Consider the following 18,944-nt stretch of genomic DNA (forward strand, 5'->3'; position numbering starts at 1 on the left):
GATATTTTTAATTAAATAAACCTTCAAAGCAGTGTTTTTATTTACAGCTCTTACAAGAAAAGAGATATTCGGATAATTCAAAAAACAAAAACTTAGTGATACCTCCAGGATAATCAAAAGGAGTATGAAACAAAATCAGCCTTCCAATTTTTCCACAGAATTTTTTAAAGTTATGATAAAAAACAACGCTTCCATTCACCCCCGTATAATGTCATCTAAGCAAAAATTCATCGTTACCGGAATAATAACAAACGACATAAATACATGTACCTACAAACTGATGTGAGAATCTTGAAAATCGGAGTACAAATGATAAAGTTATAGATTGTCAAACTTAATCAAAAAAATTTGGGTGGCGGAATTTTGTGCCGGTTAGTGTAGATACTTAAACTTTGAAACTGTGTAAAAAAGGGAAAATGAAAAATTTAGGATTTAGCAGGTTTTGATTCTGACGGGCTCAATTTTGAGTAGGATTTTAAACAATATAAAAACCGGAGACCTATCTGAACGATGGTGGAGATTTATCAAACTCTTAAATTGTTTTAGTTCCATTTTGTCATTCCAACTTACTGAAAATTTATGAGTTTTTCTTAAATCGACGTAATATTGTAGTAATATAAAGTATGCTCTTTTATCTGTACCACTTAAATAGATTAAATCCCATATTAAATAGCACACATCCATCTATTCGTAATATCTGTCCTTATAAATAAAATGTTTTACGTTATTCAAGATATATGTATACTGTAATAACCAGTCGTTTAACTTATAATTGTTATAAGTTTTTAAAGATAAAACAAGTTTTCTACTTGTGGTTGTTTCTTTCCTATTTCTATTCTGGAATTTTACCAAGTAACCAGAATGCATTCCCCTTTTATCTGCATGAAGTGTATTCCAACAATATGGAAATATTTTTAATTTTTTATGTTCAATACAGCTACTATTTGATAGAACGTTTTTGATTTTGATACAAGTATTAATTGAAATTTAAGTTTATCTTCTTTCGATTTAAATATAGATTGTTTAATGAATATTTCCCAGTTGATTACTCTTTTGCTCTATTTTGTATATTTTTTATAATTCAATTAAGTTTAAAATATACATACGCTAAAGATTTCTACGCTGTCGCCGATAATAAAGTTGCAAACTATTAAGTAATACCATCTTTTAGAAATGTTCACCTATATGGGACAAAGACAATAATAATACTTACTTAAGGTACATAGATAAACTCTTGTCGTATTTCTTCTCGTAGCTGTACAGGATGGCTAAAGCTTCTAAATATAGATTTTTGTCTATCTCGCAGTTAAGCAAATGCTCCAAAACGGCATTAATCACAGCTGCGATATTATAAAGACCGGAATCCCACTCTTTTACTAAATTTAAGAAACCATGTGCATCTAGTTTCAGGTACTCATATAAGATCATTTCGTAAATGTGAGGATTCAGTTTTGATTCAACACTTCGAGGAATGTAAGGACTGACGGACCTAAAACAGATGCATATTTTAATAATTTGAACAAATACAATAAATTAATATAAAAATAAAATAAAAATTCCATTTTTATTCAGTTGCAATGCGAAGGCAAAACCGTCTTATTTTTCACTTAGAACAGGGAGCGCAGACCAGCACTCTAAATCGACGATTTTCGACTCTATTTGGAGTCATCATCAGAGAGGCGTAGGCCTGCTGCTCTCTGCCCGAAGTGACAAAATCACGAAAGATTATCCCCGCATTGCAACTGACGTTTATGGAGTAGGTGACTAGCGTCATCTGGCCACTGAAAGGCAAAGTAAGTTTTCAACCTAAAAGAAACATTAATAATATTGAAAAATATTGAAAATAGTACTAAAAGATTTTTTTAGTTGAAAACTTATTTGTCCATTTCCCTGGTAATACCTCCATGGCTTCTAAAAATTGCAAGCCAGATGGATGCTGAAGAGAAGAAGACAAGAGGGAATTCAAAAAATTTACAATTTACGACCCCGTCTGTTCAGCTGGTAAGTTCCAACGGAAAATGGACCTAGTTACTCAAAGGAGTAAAGACCAATATAAAAATACAATAAAAATTCCATTTTTATTCAGTTTCAATGCGAAGGCAAAACCGTCTTATTTTTCACTTGGGAGTGCAGACCAGCACTCTAAATCGACGATTTTCGACTCAATTATGAGTCATCATCAGAGAGGCGTAGGCCTGCTGCTCTCTGCCCGAAGTGACAAAATCACGAAAGCTTATCCCCGCATTGCAACTGACGTTTATGGAGTAGGTGACTAGCGTCATCTGGCAACTGAAAGGCAAAGTAATGCAAAGTAAAGACTAAGACAATGAATTAAATTTGTACATCTGTAGAATATATGCATATCAATGTATCTATATACCTATATCAGCTTTAATCGCATAATGTTGACATATCTACGTCTGCTTTCCATCACATTTGTGTTCTTTCCTGCCCTCCTGTTTCCCAAGATATCCACTGTACGATGAGATTATTCCACTTTTCATATTCATATCTGATGTTGGGGAGTTAGATTGCTATTTTGGTTTTGTTATATCTCTTTCGAGATCAGTTACTTTAGGTTTTTCTTTTCACTTATTCTCAGTTATTTGTCTTGTTATCCTTTAACTTTATATTTAGCCTTTCCACAGAAACCACTTTTGGAACGCACTTCCCAGAAAGCGAACCCATTTTTGGAATAAACCAAGTGGAGAAATCCGACGTGAGAGGCAAGCTTCAAATGCCAAAAACATATACAACAGCAGCTGACTGGTGTGGCCACCTTCTAACCATACAAATCCCCAGGAGTAGATGGAATCTACTCATCTCTATTACAACTGACGCAAGAGAAGATTCTACTGAATATCACAAGAGTAAATTATAGTAGCTTAGAACTGGGATATATAGAGCAAATGGCTAGAGTTATCTTCATTTTCAATGTAGAAAAATCATACATTCAAACACATTCAAAATCACTACGACATATCAATCTCACATAATTTGAATTAAAAACGGTGGAAAAAGCTGACGATAATTATATCAAAAGATCAATTGTAGTACAGAGACAGTTGCACTTCTATTACAAAAGGAAATCGCACAAATCACAAGTCAAAAACAAAAGAAGGAGTAGGAATAGAGGTTACTGGTCACATTCCTGATGAATACCAGATTTGTCAGAATGTCAATAGCACTCGAAATTGATGCTATAATATTTTCACGCAGAACAATAATTGATTTTTTTTTTGTCAAAGTCACTGAAAAAAAACGTCTCAATTCAGGCAAAATATTTGTTGCCTAAGACAGTAAAGCTACCCTAAGGGTTCTGAAGTCTACATCTGAGTCAATCAGCTTGAAAATATTCGAAAGCTATTTTCTTATGGCGGTTTAATATTATTTACTATATTTAATGAGAAATAACCACAATTTTAGTTGAAAATGCATTTATTTGCAACTAAAATGGTGGTCAATTCATCTTAAAGATACTAAATAACACAGTTTGCAACTGCAAACAGTCCCTTAAGCAACTAACAAGACGCAAAAAAGTAACTTTGCTGTGGGGTGACAGGGCATAAAGTAATTTTTAGTAATGAGATTGCTGATAATCTTTCTACAGAAGGAGCAAATACTTCTTTTGTCGAAAAAAAGATCTTACAGGCCGAAGTGGTAAAAGTCTACCAGGCCGATAGGGTAATTTGAAATCTAGAATGTCGACAGAAAACACATTGGTGAATGAAATAGAGGATGCTTGAAGTAAAAAGGAAATCAAAATATTTTCGTTTGTAGATACAGAAGAGGCATTTGATAACACTCCACATGCAATAACCATAAGATAAATGCATGAAAGAGGGGTAGATAGTATACAATCGAAGTGAGTGGAACAGCTACTTCATACAGTAATGGTGTAGAATGAAATAGGGCAAAACACCTTCCCCATCTTAACTAGAGGCTATCCACAGAAGCAGGTTCGTCCCCACTTATGAACACTAAGTTCTTTTTCACATTTTCGGACATCTTCTACAATGTCTATGCCAGGGTAATAAGACAAAAATATACCCTGTTCGTAACACTTCAGCAGCCAGGGTACTGAAGCGTTTTTTCGACAGGTAATACCTATAGGAACAAATTATAACTATTTCCTGCGTAGGATCTGGCGACCATTTTTATTTATAAACAATTAACTGTCAAAAAATGGCATTTTCCCCTTTTTTTTTCAAATCAACGGAAAACAGTGAAACATGATTTTTTTAGTACAAATATCTTCGAGATTATGGAAAAAGCTTTAAAATTACGTATTACAAAATTTGATATACTCATTTATTGTTAATATAATTGCGAAAAAAGGTCGGAATTGCACAAAAAAATATTTTCTCAATAACTGTTGTAAAAATTAGTGTACAGCTTTGAAATTTTTGTTAAATTAGGGTTCTTTGGTGCTTAATATGTGATAAAAATTTCAAAGCGATTCATTCAATTGTTTAAATTTTATTCAAAGCATTTTATCCCAGAGAGCATTTTTTTGCAATAACATAAGTCAGAAAAAAAATTACCTTAGAACCATTCCACAGGTGTCAAATGAAAGAGCATGAGCTACATTTTCAACATGGTTTAAAAAAGTTAATAAAAAATGTATTTATTAGTCATAAATAATTATGCAAATGTATCGTCAATTTTTCTTTATAAACTTTCTGAATAACTTTTTCCAAAAAAAAACTGTTTTACCCTGTTTTAAGTGCACCACTACCAAGTAATGTTATCTATATCATAATTGATATAAAATTGTAATAAATATGTATAATTTCTTATATAACAAAATAAAAAGTTTATACGGAAAGATTTCGATACTTTTGTATAATTATTTATTACTAATAAATGCATTTTTTATTCACTTTTTTTAAACCAAGTTGAAAATATAGCTCATGTTCTTTCATTTGATACCTGTGGAATGATTCTAACGTCATTTTCTTCTGACTTATGTTATTGCAAAAAAAATGCTCTCTGGGATAAACAATTTGAATAAAATTTAAACAATTGAATGAATCGGTTTGAAATTTTTATCACATATTAACCACCAAAGAACCCTTATTTGACAAAAATTTCAAAGCTGTAGACTAATTTTTACAAAAGTTATTGCGAAAATAATTTTTTTGCAATTCTGACCTTTTTTCGCAATTATATTAACAATAAATGAGTATATCAAACTTTATAGTACTTCATTTTAAAGCTTTTTTCTACGAGCGTGCAAAAATGTCTACTTTCGCGCACGCATTTTAGTTTAGAAAGTTTTACCTTTCCGCAGGCGTGTTACTTTCCCGCACGCGTTTTACTTTTCCGCACGCGTTTTACTTTTCCGCACGCGTGTTAATTTAAATATGTTAATATGGCCTTAAAGTAATTATAATACATGCAATAAACTAATATTTAGATATTATTTACTAATTTATTTCAAATATATCTTATTGTGTTCATGTTTTAACGAAATTAACGCGAGAATTCTATGAAATAAAATAATTTTTACATAATATTCGAAAGACAAATCAGTAGACAATAACAGTGGTTTTGAATCGTCGTCATGGAAACCAAGATCGTCGTCATGCTAACCAATTATGCTGAAACTTTGGTTTTGACAACCTTGTCAAAGAATTAATTTGTGTATGTATTTTCATATTAATTAAATTAATTGATTAAGATTTGGTAATTTTTTAAAGACTCGTAGAAAAAATATTGTTCCTAACGCTTGCAGAAAGTCTCTTTTCCGCACTCGACTGCTTGCCGAACTCCCGCTTCGCGTCGTTCGGCAAACTGCAGTCGCGTGCGGAAAAGTATGCCTTTCTGCACTTGTTAGGAAAATAACTATTTCCATAATCTCGAAGATATTTGTACTAAAAAAAAAAACATAAGTTTCCCTGTTTTTCATTGATTTGAAATAAAAGTGAAAAATGCCATTTTTTGACACTTAATTGTTTATAAATAAAAATGGCCGCCAGATCCTACGCAGGAAATAGTTACAATTTGCTCTTAGGCAAGCCGAACATCAAAGAAACATTAAACGTAAATCACGTTTCATGGAAATAAAACACTGCTAAACAAATAGACGTCCGGCCATTTACGAAACTTTCCGAAAATAAAAATGTGTTATGAGCATGAATCACACTCGTTTAATTGGTAGGCGGACTTCAAGATTTGTTTAGCCGTGTTTAATTTTCATGATACGTTTCATGTTTTTCGTTTCATGTTTCGTTGGTGTGCGGCTTGCCTTATAGGTATTAGCTGTCGAAAAAACGCTTCAGTACCCTGGCTGTTCAAGTGTCATGGAAAAAACCTTATTATCCTGGACTAGTCGTAGAATATATCTGGTATGATAAAAGAAAGTATCTCCTTTATCAAGACGATCAGAAACGTCATTACCAACTTACTTGGTTTTGCTTCAAAAATTATCAATCTCGTTATAATATATTACAAAAGCTATTTTTAATAATACACATAGTAAAAAGGACAATAAAATAGGACAACGCTACTTGATATTCAAATATCTTAAAACAACTCGGTCAAAACGCGTGCAAAAGCATAAAAATCTATATAAAATTTTTGATAAAAAAAAACACCATTTCATTAAAAAAGTGAACTTCCGATAATTTGTGATACACTTTTCTTTCTTTGTATACACTTGTTTAGTTTTTATACACGTTCTTTGTATACACTATTACATTAAATTTATTAGGATACTAGATACTATTTTATTATTCTTTACCTCAGCTGATGTACACTGGCAAATTTGTAGATTTGATCCTCCCATAAAGCTGGATTCTTTCCGAATATTCTTAATCCCAATCTACCTGCATTATCATACATCCCCCTGCTGAGCAAATGATCCAAATAATCTATACCTACAGATTGGACGGTATGCCTGTATATATTTCTAGAGTTCTGCATTAAAATATCCAGAGCTTCATCAAATTTACTAAAAATTAGAAAACAATAATTACCAAAATATTGTTATGAAACTTTTCTGTTCGTTGTCCAATTAGAATATAAAATGTCAATATGATGAAAGTGATATTTAGGAGTAAAAGGTTTACTTCATGCAATTGTATTATGTTCTAATTATATTCCCCTGGTTAATTGTCAATATTGTGAGGTTTTATACGTTATAAGCTATAGTTTAAAAAAATGTTTCAAAAAATTTATAAAATAAAACATAAAGGTGGTTACTACTACTAGTATGTTGTTCTGAAGCTATTTCCTTGTGGCATTTTTATGATTAATTATTTATATGGGAAATAAGCCACAATTAAAATGAAAAAAATAATTTTATTAACGTTTCGACGCCCAAATCGGGTGCCGTTGTCAAAATACAAAATATTACTAAAATAAACTAAAGTGTTGTTGCTAAGCAAAAAAATTCTTCTAATAATTTATTTAATCTCACTCATTTATATTGGCAATTCAGACATATATATTATACATTTTAAAGTAGAAGACTTTAAAATGATATTGCCATAAAGAATTTGAGAGATCTCAAATATGTCAACACGCATGGGATAATGAACATAGAGTTCAGTGGAGAGATTCAAGTATAGTCCTGAAAGAATCAGATAGTAAAAAGAGAAAAATCAAAGAAGCGGCTCTAATTATGCTAAATGAAACCAATTGTGTCGCAAATTCCTCGGTAGAATGCAGTAGGATGTGGTTACCCATACTGAAAGAGGAAGTCAATAGAAAGAAAATACCAAGATTAGTAAGTCAATAATATGGAGCTAGTACATATTTTATATTTTAGTATTACTTATATATCTAGTATTATTAATATTATTTATAATTTAAACATGTTACAAGTCAGAATTTGGTATTATTTTTTGAGAGTAAATTAATGTAAGACCAAATACTTACGATGTCGGGATAGTATCACAGGGTTTTTCCTGGTTTTCCCTTGTGATTTACTATGAAGTCTCTAACGCGAGAATTTTACTGTCGTTGCATTTGGTTGTCTTTTTAAAGACATATCACATGCTATAATTTTTTATGACGGATATTCTTGAGTTGGGGTTAATTTCATGTAATCGAATGAACTATCTTTCAGTAAGTCGTCCCAGGAACGCAACTTATAAATATTGGCAATATCATTTTAAAGTCTTCTACTTTAAAATGTATAATATATGTCTGAATTGCCAATATAAATGAGTGAGATTAAATAAATTATTAGAAGAATTTTTTTGCTTAGCAACAACACTTTAGTTTATTTTAGTAATATTTTGTATTTTGACAACGGCACCCGATTTGGGCGTCGAAACGTTAATAAAATTATTTTTTTCATTTTAATTGTGGCTTATTTCCCATATAAATAATTAATCATACTACTAGTATGGTATAACTAGACCCAAACCCAGACATCCAAAGTGAAAGTTATCTTCCAACACCAAAATGTTCTATATGGTCCACATAATGTTCAGAAAAAAGTCGCACCATTTTGAGCGTCGGGTTTGGAGGAGAGGGGGGAGAAATCGGTAAATTCGTAGTTTTTTACGTTTTTCGTCAATATTTCTAAAACCATGCGGTTTAGCATGAACACACTTCTATACAAAAATGTTCTACATTAAATTTGAAATAAAAAAAGGTCCTATGCAGAATATTTCTAAAATGAACAGTTCCAAAGGTACGGAGGTAGTATAGTATAATTGGTCCAAAAAAAGGCCTAACCCAAACATCCAAAGTAAAAGTTTTCCTCCAACACCAAATTGTTCTATATGGTCTACATATTGTTCAGTAGAAAGTTACACCATTTTGAAAGTCCAGTTTGTAGGGGAGATGGGGGAGAAGTTTTTCGTCAATATTTCTAAAACTATGCTTTAGCGTAAACAATTTTCTATACAAAAATGTTCTACATAAAATTTAAAACAAAAAAGGTCCGATACATAATTGTTAGAAAATCAACGGTTTCAGAGTTACGGAGGGTGAAAAGTGAATGTTTTCGATACTTTTTATATTTATTGGGCAATTTATAATATTATTACTGATGAAAGAAATTTTCTTTAACAGGATTGTATTTTATAAATCAAATTTGCTATTTCAGTGGCCGATGGTACGTTAGTGATAAGCCCTTGAAGAAACGTCAACCTCACCACCCAAAATCATCATCAATTGCCCAAAAAATATGAAAAGTATCGAAAACCTCCACTTTTGACCCTCCGTAACTCTGGAACCGTTGATTTTATAAAAATTATGTATCGGACCTTTTTTTAAACGCTTTTATTTAGTTCAATAGTTTGCGTCAAATTTTTAGACGTTAAATTGACTGCCTTTTCTTCAATGCAAAAGAATGAAAATTTGCAGACATATGCATTCGCGGGAACAATACACGAGTAGTCAATAAAAAAAATTTTTTCATGTTTATTAATTGTTTAAATAAAAAAAAAACGATTTTAATGGAAAACGCTTAAATTATCTTGTTTTTTACAATGTAAAAACTTGAAACTTTTACGGATTGTATAGCTAATGATATGAACAATACATAATTTCACTTTTTACGTTAATTGTTTACGTTATGCTTCATTAATAAACAATAAAGTTTCAAATTTTTTTGCCGATTCCAACTACTTTTCATGTTAGTACATCATATGTTTTATACATATTTTAATAAACATGACGATATATTTTAATGTTTGAAAAGTGTAAGACTAAAAAGTTAAAAATAAAAAAAAAATGAAAAAAAAATTTTTAAGAAAAGCTTTTCTTTAGTTACGAGTGACTAAAAATAAAAATATTATAAAAAAAATCAACTAAAACGTAAAAAATAAAAAAAAAAATTGAAAAAATCTAACACATTCGTTAAAGAAAAGCGTGGGGCGAAAACCGTTTATTCGATGAACACGCGCCACGCTTTTCTTTGACGGATGTGTTAAATTTTTTCAATTTTTTTTTTATTTATTTTATTTTAGTCACTCATAACTAAAGAAAAGCGTTTCTTAAAAATTTTTTTTTCATATTTTTTTATTTGGTTTAAATTTTATGTAGAACATTTTTGTATAGAACATTGTTTACGCTAAAGCATAGTTTTAGAAATATTGACGAAAAACGTAAAAAAACTACTAATTTACCGACTTCTCCCCCATCTCCCCGCAAACCGGACGCTCAAAATGGTGTAACTTTTTACTGAACAATATGTGGACCATATAGAACAATTTGGTGTTGGAGGAAAACTCTTACTTTGGATGTCTGGGTTAGGCCTTTTTTTGACCAATTATAATATACTACCTCCGTAACTTTGGAACCTTTCATTTTAGAAGGATTATGCGTAGGGCCTTTTTTATTTCAAATTTAATGTAGCACATTTTTGTATAGAAGGTTGTTCATGCTAAACCTCATAGTTTTAGAAATATTGTTGAAAAACGTAAAAAACTACGAATTTACCGATTCCCCCCCCCCCCCCCCCCAAACCCGAACATTATGTGGACCATATAGAACAATTTGGTGTTGGAGGATAACTTTCACTTTGGATGTCTGGGTTATGCCATCTTTTGGATCAATTGTATCATACTATACCTACACTCCAGTGACAAACTGCAAAAAATGATCAAGGACAATGCTAAAATCTGAACACGTTAATGTGAACATAAATAATAAATTTTACTTTTAGAATCTACAAAACAGTAAAACAGTAATTAGACCAGTGGTCGCATATGGATATGAAACGTGGACCCCCTCAACCACTGATGAAAATCAAATGAGAATATTTGAGCGCAAAATACTAAGAAAGATATTTGGACAAACACATTGCAGCGATGGCTCGTAGAGAATTAAAATGAACTACAAGCTGGATGAACTAATGCAGAACGCAGGTATTGTTAGATTTGTTATAAGTCACAAAGACTAAACTGGCTTAACCACTTAGAAAGAATGCCAGATAATCGAGCTGTAAATATAATCCAGAAATGCAAGTCCCAAGGAAATAGAATAAGATAGAGACCCCGTAAAAGATGGATAGACGACGTAGAGGAAGATTTTAAAAACATGAACATCAGGTAGTGGCGAAGAAAAGTATCCGACCAGGCAGAAGAAGAACATTGTTAAGCAGGCCAAGACTCACAAAGAGTTGTAGCGCCATTAGAAGAAAGAAGAAAAATTAATTTTACTTACTTGTGCTGAATAAACCACTGGATCCGATCATCTAAATCATAAGGACTTGCTACGACTACATCTTTAGGTGCTACAATGAAAAATCGGTTTTCTTCCAAAAGTACATCCAGATGATAATCATTCGCACTGTACTCTTCATAGCCCCTTAACGATAAACTGTCTGTACAAATGTCAGTATAGTCATTGTCTCTATACTCGACTATGTACAGTTGAGGACGTAAGCTCTTTTGATGTTCATCTAATTCTTTTGGAAAGCCCAATAAAACAAGTTGCTGGTCTAAGGGTGCAATTCCGCTTATATAAAATTCTGTTTGAAAAGTGGATACTAAAACAAAAGTAAAAAGATATGAAAAATAAGACACAAATCATATATTATCTTGAACTAGAAGGATATGCAATAAAAAGAAAATATTTGAAAAAAAAATTAAAGGCACTCGTGGGAGTGCCGACAGAAGTGAAAACTTCTTATAGTATATAAATTACGAGCTCAATGCTTTTACCCCATCCTAAAAGAAGTGCTATACCTATATCATATACGATATACGCGATGCGTATGCCCTATGCTATTTATGTATACACACATAATTTATATATGTACAAAATTTATTTCAGCGAAGTGATGACGGTCGCAAATTCAATACTTTTTCCCCATCCAAGAAGTGCACAACGTCCCTAAAGAAATTTTCAATTCAAAAATTTATTTCGTCGAAGCGATACCGGGCGCTAATTTACTACTTTTTCCCCATCCAAAAAGTGCGCAACATCCCTCAAGGAGTTTTCACTTCAAATATTTATTTCGTCGAAGCGATGATGGTCGCTAATTTAATACTTTTTTACATCGAAAAAGTGCACAACGTCCCTAAATAAGTTTCACTTCAAATATTTATTTCGTCGAAGCGATTACGGCCCTAATTCAATACTTTTCTTCCATACAAAAAGTGCACAACGTCCCTATAAAAGTTTTCACTTAAAAAATTTATTTCGTCGAAGCGATGGCGGTCGCTGATTTAATAATTTTTCCTTATCCAAAAAGTGCACAACGTCCCTCAAGAAGTTTTCACTTCAAAAATTGATTTCATCGAAGCGATGACGGTCGCTAATTTAATACTTTTTTACATCGAAAAAGTGCACAACGACCCTAAATAAGTTTCACTTCAAATATTTATTTCGTCGAAGCGATGACGGTCCCTAATTCAATACTTTTCCCCCGTCCAAAAAGTGCACAACCTTCCTAAAGAAGTTTTCATTTCAAAAATGTATTTCGTCGAAGCGATGACGGTCGCTAATTTAATAATTTTTCCCCATCCAAAAAGTGCATAACGTCCCTAAAGAAGTGTTCACTTCAAAAATTTATTTCGTCGAAAAAATAAAGGTCGCTAATTTATATTTTTCCCCATCCAAAAAGTGCACAACGTCCCTCAAGAAGTTTCCACTTCAAAAATTGATTTCATCGAAGCGATGACGGTCGCTAATTTAATGCTTTTTTCATCGAATAAGTGCACAACGTCCCTAAAGAAGTTTCACTTGAAATATTTATTTCGTCGAAGCGATGACGGTCCATAAATACTTTTCCTCCATCCAAAAAGTGCACAACGTCCCTCAAGAAGTTTTCACTTCACGAATTTATTTCATCGAAGCGATGACGGTCGATAATTTAATACTTTTTTCCATCCACAAAGAGCACAACGTCCCTAAAGAAGTTTTTACTTCAAATGTTTATTTCGTCGAAGCGATGACGGTCGCTTATTTATTACTTTCTCCCCATCCAAATTTAATAATTTTTCCCCATCCAAAAAGTGCACAACGTCCCTAAAGAAGTTTTCACTTCAAAAATTTATTTTGCCGAAGCGATGACGGTCGCTAATTCAATACTTCTTCCCCATCTAAAAAGTGCACAACGTCCCCAAAAGAAGTTTTCACTTTAAAAATTTATTTTGCCGAAGCGATGACGGTCGCGATGACGTTCTCTAATTCAATACTTTTTCCCTATCTAAAAAGTGCACAACGTCCCTAAAGAAATTTTCAATTCAAAAATTTATTTCGTCGTAACGATGACGGTCGCTAATTTAATTATTTTTCCCCATCCAAAAAGTGCACAACGACCCTCAAGAAGTTTCCACTTCAAAAATGTATTTCTTCGAAGCGATGACGGTCGCAATGACGGTCGCCAATTTAATACTTTTTCCCATCCAAAAAGTGCACAACGTCCCTAAAGAAGTTTTCACTTCAATACATATACGTACAAAATTTATTTCGCCGAAGAGATGACGGTCGCAATGACGGTCGCGAAATAAATCCTTTTTCCCTATCGAAAAATAAATTTTACATTTATTTTAAATTTAAATACTTCTATACAATTTATGTATAGATACATATAATATAGATACGTACAAAATTTATTTCGTCGAAGAGATGACGGTCGCTATGACGGTCGCGAAATAAATATTTTTTCCCCATCCTAAAATAGGTTTTACATTAATTTTAAATTTAAATACTTCTATACAATTTATATATACATACAAATAATATATAGCATACGCGATGACGGTCGCAATGACGGTCGCGATGACGGTCGCGATGACGGTCGCGAATTCAATGCTTTTTCCCCTATCTAAAAATCGCACAACGTCCCTAAAGAACTTTTCACTTCAAAAAACTTTTTCAGTCTCTTACCTGGATCAACTAAATACTCTGGTAAATCTCTATTTGCCAGTTCTATATTGCTTCGTTTTCTTATCACACAGACTCTTACTGTATCTACCCATCCAATTAACAGTGTTCTACTATCCGCCCACCTTAGATTGCACCTAAACTTGTCTATTGAAATTCTAAAAAAAAAAGAATATGCGATTTTGAACAAAAATTACTAACGCCAGTATACAGTGAGCACGTAAAGGTTGGAATAAATTCATTTTCTCGAGAATGAATGATTTTGGAAAAAAATCCCGAAACAGGTCAATTTTTATTTTAAAATTACGACTTTTTGGCATATATATCATACTAGTGATATCACCCATCTGGGTGTGATGACGTCATCGATGATTTTTTTAAATGAGAATAGGGATCGTGTGACAGCTCATTTGAAAGGTAATTCAATTCTCTATTCACTAATATAAACATTAACATAATTATTTATACAGAGTGTACAAAAAAAAATTTTTTGGATTAAATCTATTGACATAAAAAGAAGAATGTATGTAATTTATTTAGTTTAAAATACATTTTACTGCTTTCAGAAAACTGAAAAAAATGTTTATTTGAAAAATAATCATTGCTTTTCGCTTAAATTAAATGTTCAAACTGTCGTGAGGCTGGTGGGTGGCGGCTTTGATATTGAATTTAAGCAAAAAACAATATTTATTTGTCAAATAAACATTTTTTACTGTATTCTGATAGCAGTAAAATGTATTTTGAATTAAATAAATTACACATTCTTCTTTTTATGTCAATAAATTTAATTAAAATTTTTTTGGGCACCCTGTATAAATAATTATGTTAATGTTTATATTACTGACTAGATAATTGAATAACCTTTCAAATGAGCTATCACACGACCCCTATTCTTATTTAAAAAAATCATCGATGGCGTCGTCACGCCCAGATGGATGACGTCACTAGTATGATATATATGTAGGGTTACCATACGTCCGGATTTCGTCCGGACAGTCCGGATTTGAAAGACATGTCCGGATTGGCGTCCAAATATGAGAAATGTCCGGATTTTTTTCTTTACTAAAAAAATGGAAGACACTTGGCCCAACGATGGGAAATTTCATTCTGCGCAGCACCTAGATTTTTTATATCGTTCTGTAATATTATTTTCTAGGTCTAAAGTATGTTAAAACATAGGTGTATATGTATTTTAAACTGGCAGAGATTTTCGATGTTAGTTGCATATTGTAGCGAAACAGCTGTAGGTACTTTTAATTGTGCCATATGCATTTCGCATATACCGGGTGGTGAATTGGAAAGCGGGCCATAGGAAACTCAATGTAAAATTCTAAGCTGTTAAATTCCTGCTTCCCTAATTATTTTACATCAAAAGTCATCAGAAACTATTTGTAGAGAATTGAATTCTCTATTGAAAACAACTGTTAATATTGTTCTATGAACAATAATTATTCAAAATTTTGTAAAAATATAATACAATTTTCAGAGTAATACGCCAAAGCTAGGCCACACACAATACAATAATGTGTATAAGATTGCATTTGTTGACAATGAATTTATTATATTAACAATTAGAACTGTCAATTTTTTTAATTATTTTATCATTTTTTGTTTAAAACACAATAAAGTTGATAAGATACCCTTAGTTAAGGAGAAAATATTAATAATAAAGATATTTTCTTCAGTCAATAATGTGCTCACTGTCAGTTAAATAGTAACGTGTGGCCTAACATACCCACACATACCTACTGCGGTAAATACATTATATTTTTCAAAATTTTGGAATGTGTTTAAATCGTAGAACAATTGTAACTTCTGTTTTTAATACAGATTTCAATCCTCTACAAATAACTTCTCATGACTTTTGATGTAACATAATTAGGGAAGCAGGAATTCAACAGTTTAGAATTTTACATTGAGTTTCCTATGGCCCGTTTTCCGATTCACCACCCGGTATATGTATGTATAATGTAGAGGTAGCAACACAGTCAAATCCACATTTTACATTTTCTACAACTCCTTGGACTACCCCTGTCCGGATTTGGCCTTAATAAATTATGGTAACCCTATATATATGCCAATAAATCGTAATTTTAAAATAAAAATTGACCTATTTTGGGATTTTTTTCAAAAATCGTCCATTTTCGAGAAAATGAATTTATTCCAACCTTTACGTGCTCACTGTATATATCATAAACTTTTTCGTAGCGATGTGACTGCGCAGTTCGTTTGTGCAGTTTCATCGATGGTGGTGCAAACGATTGGCAGGCAGGAACAAAATTTATTCGATAAATTGTTGTCGATCGCGGTTGCACAGTTTTATCGTAGTGTTTGTAGTGTGTAGACGGAAGTTGGACCAATCATTCACTTCGTTCACGAGTCTTGCTATAGGCGGACGCATGCATCAAAACATGTCGCAGAAAAATTGTAGCGGAATTCGTGAGGACTTGGAAATAGATCGATGCAAATTTTGTAGACATGTGGACGAACGTTCGATAAACTGTACAAACGAACTACGCAGTTACATCGCTACGATAAATCGTTATAATGTATACTGGGCATAAACATAATTATTACCCTGGATGGTCTTCCCATTTGATGAGTCCTAAAGAACATCTAGCATTCATGTCATAGACCCTAACACCAATATTACTGGACCAAGCCAAAAAGTTTTCACCCCAACAAAGGCTTCTAACAAGTCCTTCACTTTCACATAGTACTGTAGACTTAAGGTTGCCAAGAAATGTGCGTTCATAGAGTGTCAGCTTGTCATCTCCTAAAAAATAAATATAACGTTTAAAAGTAAAAAAAAATGTTTAAAGTTGCACGTTTATAAACTAAATACAACATTTGAACAAACTCCTTTTACTGCAAATTTCCATGCCATTTGAATTACATTTAATACATGACACTGTAACATCCAACTGTTAGATGTTACGAACTAAACGTGTTGGTTGCCATTTTATGAAATCTGCCACATTCTGGGCGTCATCTAAATTTTATGAAGTCTCAAAACTTTGGGTGCCATTTTGTATAAAGCGTAAAACGTTGATGGATGTTAGTATATAGGTGGAACTGCGAACTGGAAGAAACCACCTGCACACGGCCCTCCATTTTTGTGGCGAGAATGGTCGTGAATATGAGTTCTATCAAGATATAAAATGGGGACAACAAAAATCATAAAAGAAACAAAGAAAATTGGTTGGACACCACCTTTTTTTTATCCAACCCATACAATGAAAACCGATGACATTCAAAATAAATAAGGAATATGGTTATGGTTATGGTACATCGGGGCAGGACCCACTTGTGAGCCCTTCAGACACTTAGACCTCCTACGGCGGGCCCATTGTATCACCCCTATCTTACGGACCAGATCCATGAGAACCTGTTCTTCGGCATTTATGGGGCCCAGGCTGCACCGAGCTCCCATGCTAGTCCCCCAGAAACCTTATGGCCTCACAGAAAGCCACAAGTCTCTTAAAAGACAACTCCCTCACCTGGCTCGGCTGCATAGATGCCGATCCCAGGATCTGCCACCTCCGATAGGCCAATGCCGGGCACTCCCAGAGGACATGTGAGGAGGTTTCCTCCTCATTACATAGACGGCACCATGAGCCATCCGCCAGTCCAAGCAGATGAAGGTGCAGTCGGAGTCTACAGTGGCCGGTGAGCATACTGACCACCAGGGAACATCTTCTACGATCCAGAAGAAGCAGTTAGGCTGTAAGACTTTTGGATGGCCCCACTATGTGGAGCCTGTTTCATACCTCCACAACTGGCCCAGGAGTCCTGGAACCTCCGCAGAAGAAGCTCCCTGAGACTACCACGACCAGTACTGAAGGGCACTCCAATCACAGGTTCGGGTCCCACAGGCAGAGAGGATGAGCCCCGTCTTGCCAGGGTGTCAGCCCGTTCGTTACCTTCCACACCTGTATGTCCCGGTACCTATACCAACCTAACCCTGTTGGTTATAGCAACGTCATCCAGAGCTCTCTTGCACTCAAGAACCAGCTTAGAGCTGATCTTAGGCGCTTCCAGAGCCCTTAGCGCTCCCTGGCTGTCAGAGCAGATAGAGATGGTCCTGCCTGAGCAAGCCCTATCTGTAATCTCTTGAGCACGTGCCAGGATCGCAAAGATCGCGGCCTGAAAGATTGATGCATGAGAGCCGAGAGCCTGGCTAGACTCAAATCCGACTCCACCACCGTACACTCCAGCACCTGCCCGCTCGTCTGTTCTAGACCTATCTGTACTTTTAGGAGATTATCGCTGTTAATCGTTGTGGAATACTGAAGGAGGATTTATTTATGATAATTCACAGAATGGCAAACCCGCTTGCAATATACAACCGTACTGACTAAGAAATAATGTTTGGTTGGAAGGAACAGAACAGAAATAAACCTCTTTATGTGCATACTTCATAGGGCGCCATTATCTGAATTTTGTCTTTATTAAGTTATTACATACAATATAATACATTCTGTGATATCTTTGTGTTTGTTGTTTATCGTGCAAGTGCAGTCGTGCATTAATGAAGTTCCTATAATACAGTATACATAATAAAGTTATAAGTTATAATAAAGAGAAATAAAAAAGGTATTTTGTGTAATATTTTAAAGTATAAGTTTAGTATTATAGGAACTATTTCCTATACCTAAAGGCCTTTTGCTATGTATGTATTTAAAAAATTATGGACACTTTCTGAAAAGTGCCCTACAAAAATGTCCATAAAACGTACATTGAATGTACATCAGATGTACATTGAATGTACATAAGATGTACACTGAAAACACTGAAAGCTTCAACAACGTACACTGTACGTTTGTAGCGGACGTTCTATGGACGTCCAATTTTGTGAACTCTGGACGTTCGTTGGACGTCCATCGGATGTCCATTGTACCTTAGCGGGACGTCCATTGGACGTTTCAATGTACACAGATGTACGTCCATTGGATGTCCATAAAACGTACTTGTGCTATCTGGGTAGGTATAAAATATACGTCAATTTGACAATTTCAATTAACAATATAAATTATTTAAGAAATATATGTCATAGATAAGAGGGTTAGTTGCAAGATTTGTCCGCTATACGCGCACGATCGTTTCTCGTATCCCCTCCAACTACTTGCACACAGCGAATATACAAC

General features: G+C 33.5%; 1 protein-coding gene across 3 annotated transcripts in view; it reads right to left on the bottom strand.

Moving 5' to 3' along the window:
- The window catches only part of LOC126881955 (vacuolar protein sorting-associated protein 41 homolog), a 66,125-nt gene that overhangs the window by 35,254 nt on the left and 11,927 nt on the right, over positions 1–18,944 (bottom strand). For all 3 annotated transcript variants that reach the window (XR_007697065.1, XM_050646698.1, XM_050646699.1), the window contains exons 4-8: positions 16,375–16,573; positions 13,801–13,955; positions 11,128–11,452; positions 6,746–6,955; positions 1,214–1,489 (exon numbers count right to left, since the gene is read on the bottom strand). Coding sequence is in view for 2 of the 3 variants with exons in the window: in XM_050646698.1 (XP_050502655.1) it covers positions 1,214–1,489; positions 6,746–6,955; positions 11,128–11,452; positions 13,801–13,955; positions 16,375–16,573 (1,165 nt within the window). In the remaining variant the exon portion in view is untranslated. The remainder of the gene's footprint in view (positions 1–1,213; positions 1,490–6,745; positions 6,956–11,127; positions 11,453–13,800; positions 13,956–16,374; positions 16,574–18,944) is intronic.

Source organism: Diabrotica virgifera, chromosome 3 (genome assembly GCF_917563875.1).
Source record: "Diabrotica virgifera virgifera chromosome 3, PGI_DIABVI_V3a".
Taxonomy (NCBI): Eukaryota; Metazoa; Arthropoda; class Insecta; order Coleoptera; family Chrysomelidae; genus Diabrotica; species Diabrotica virgifera.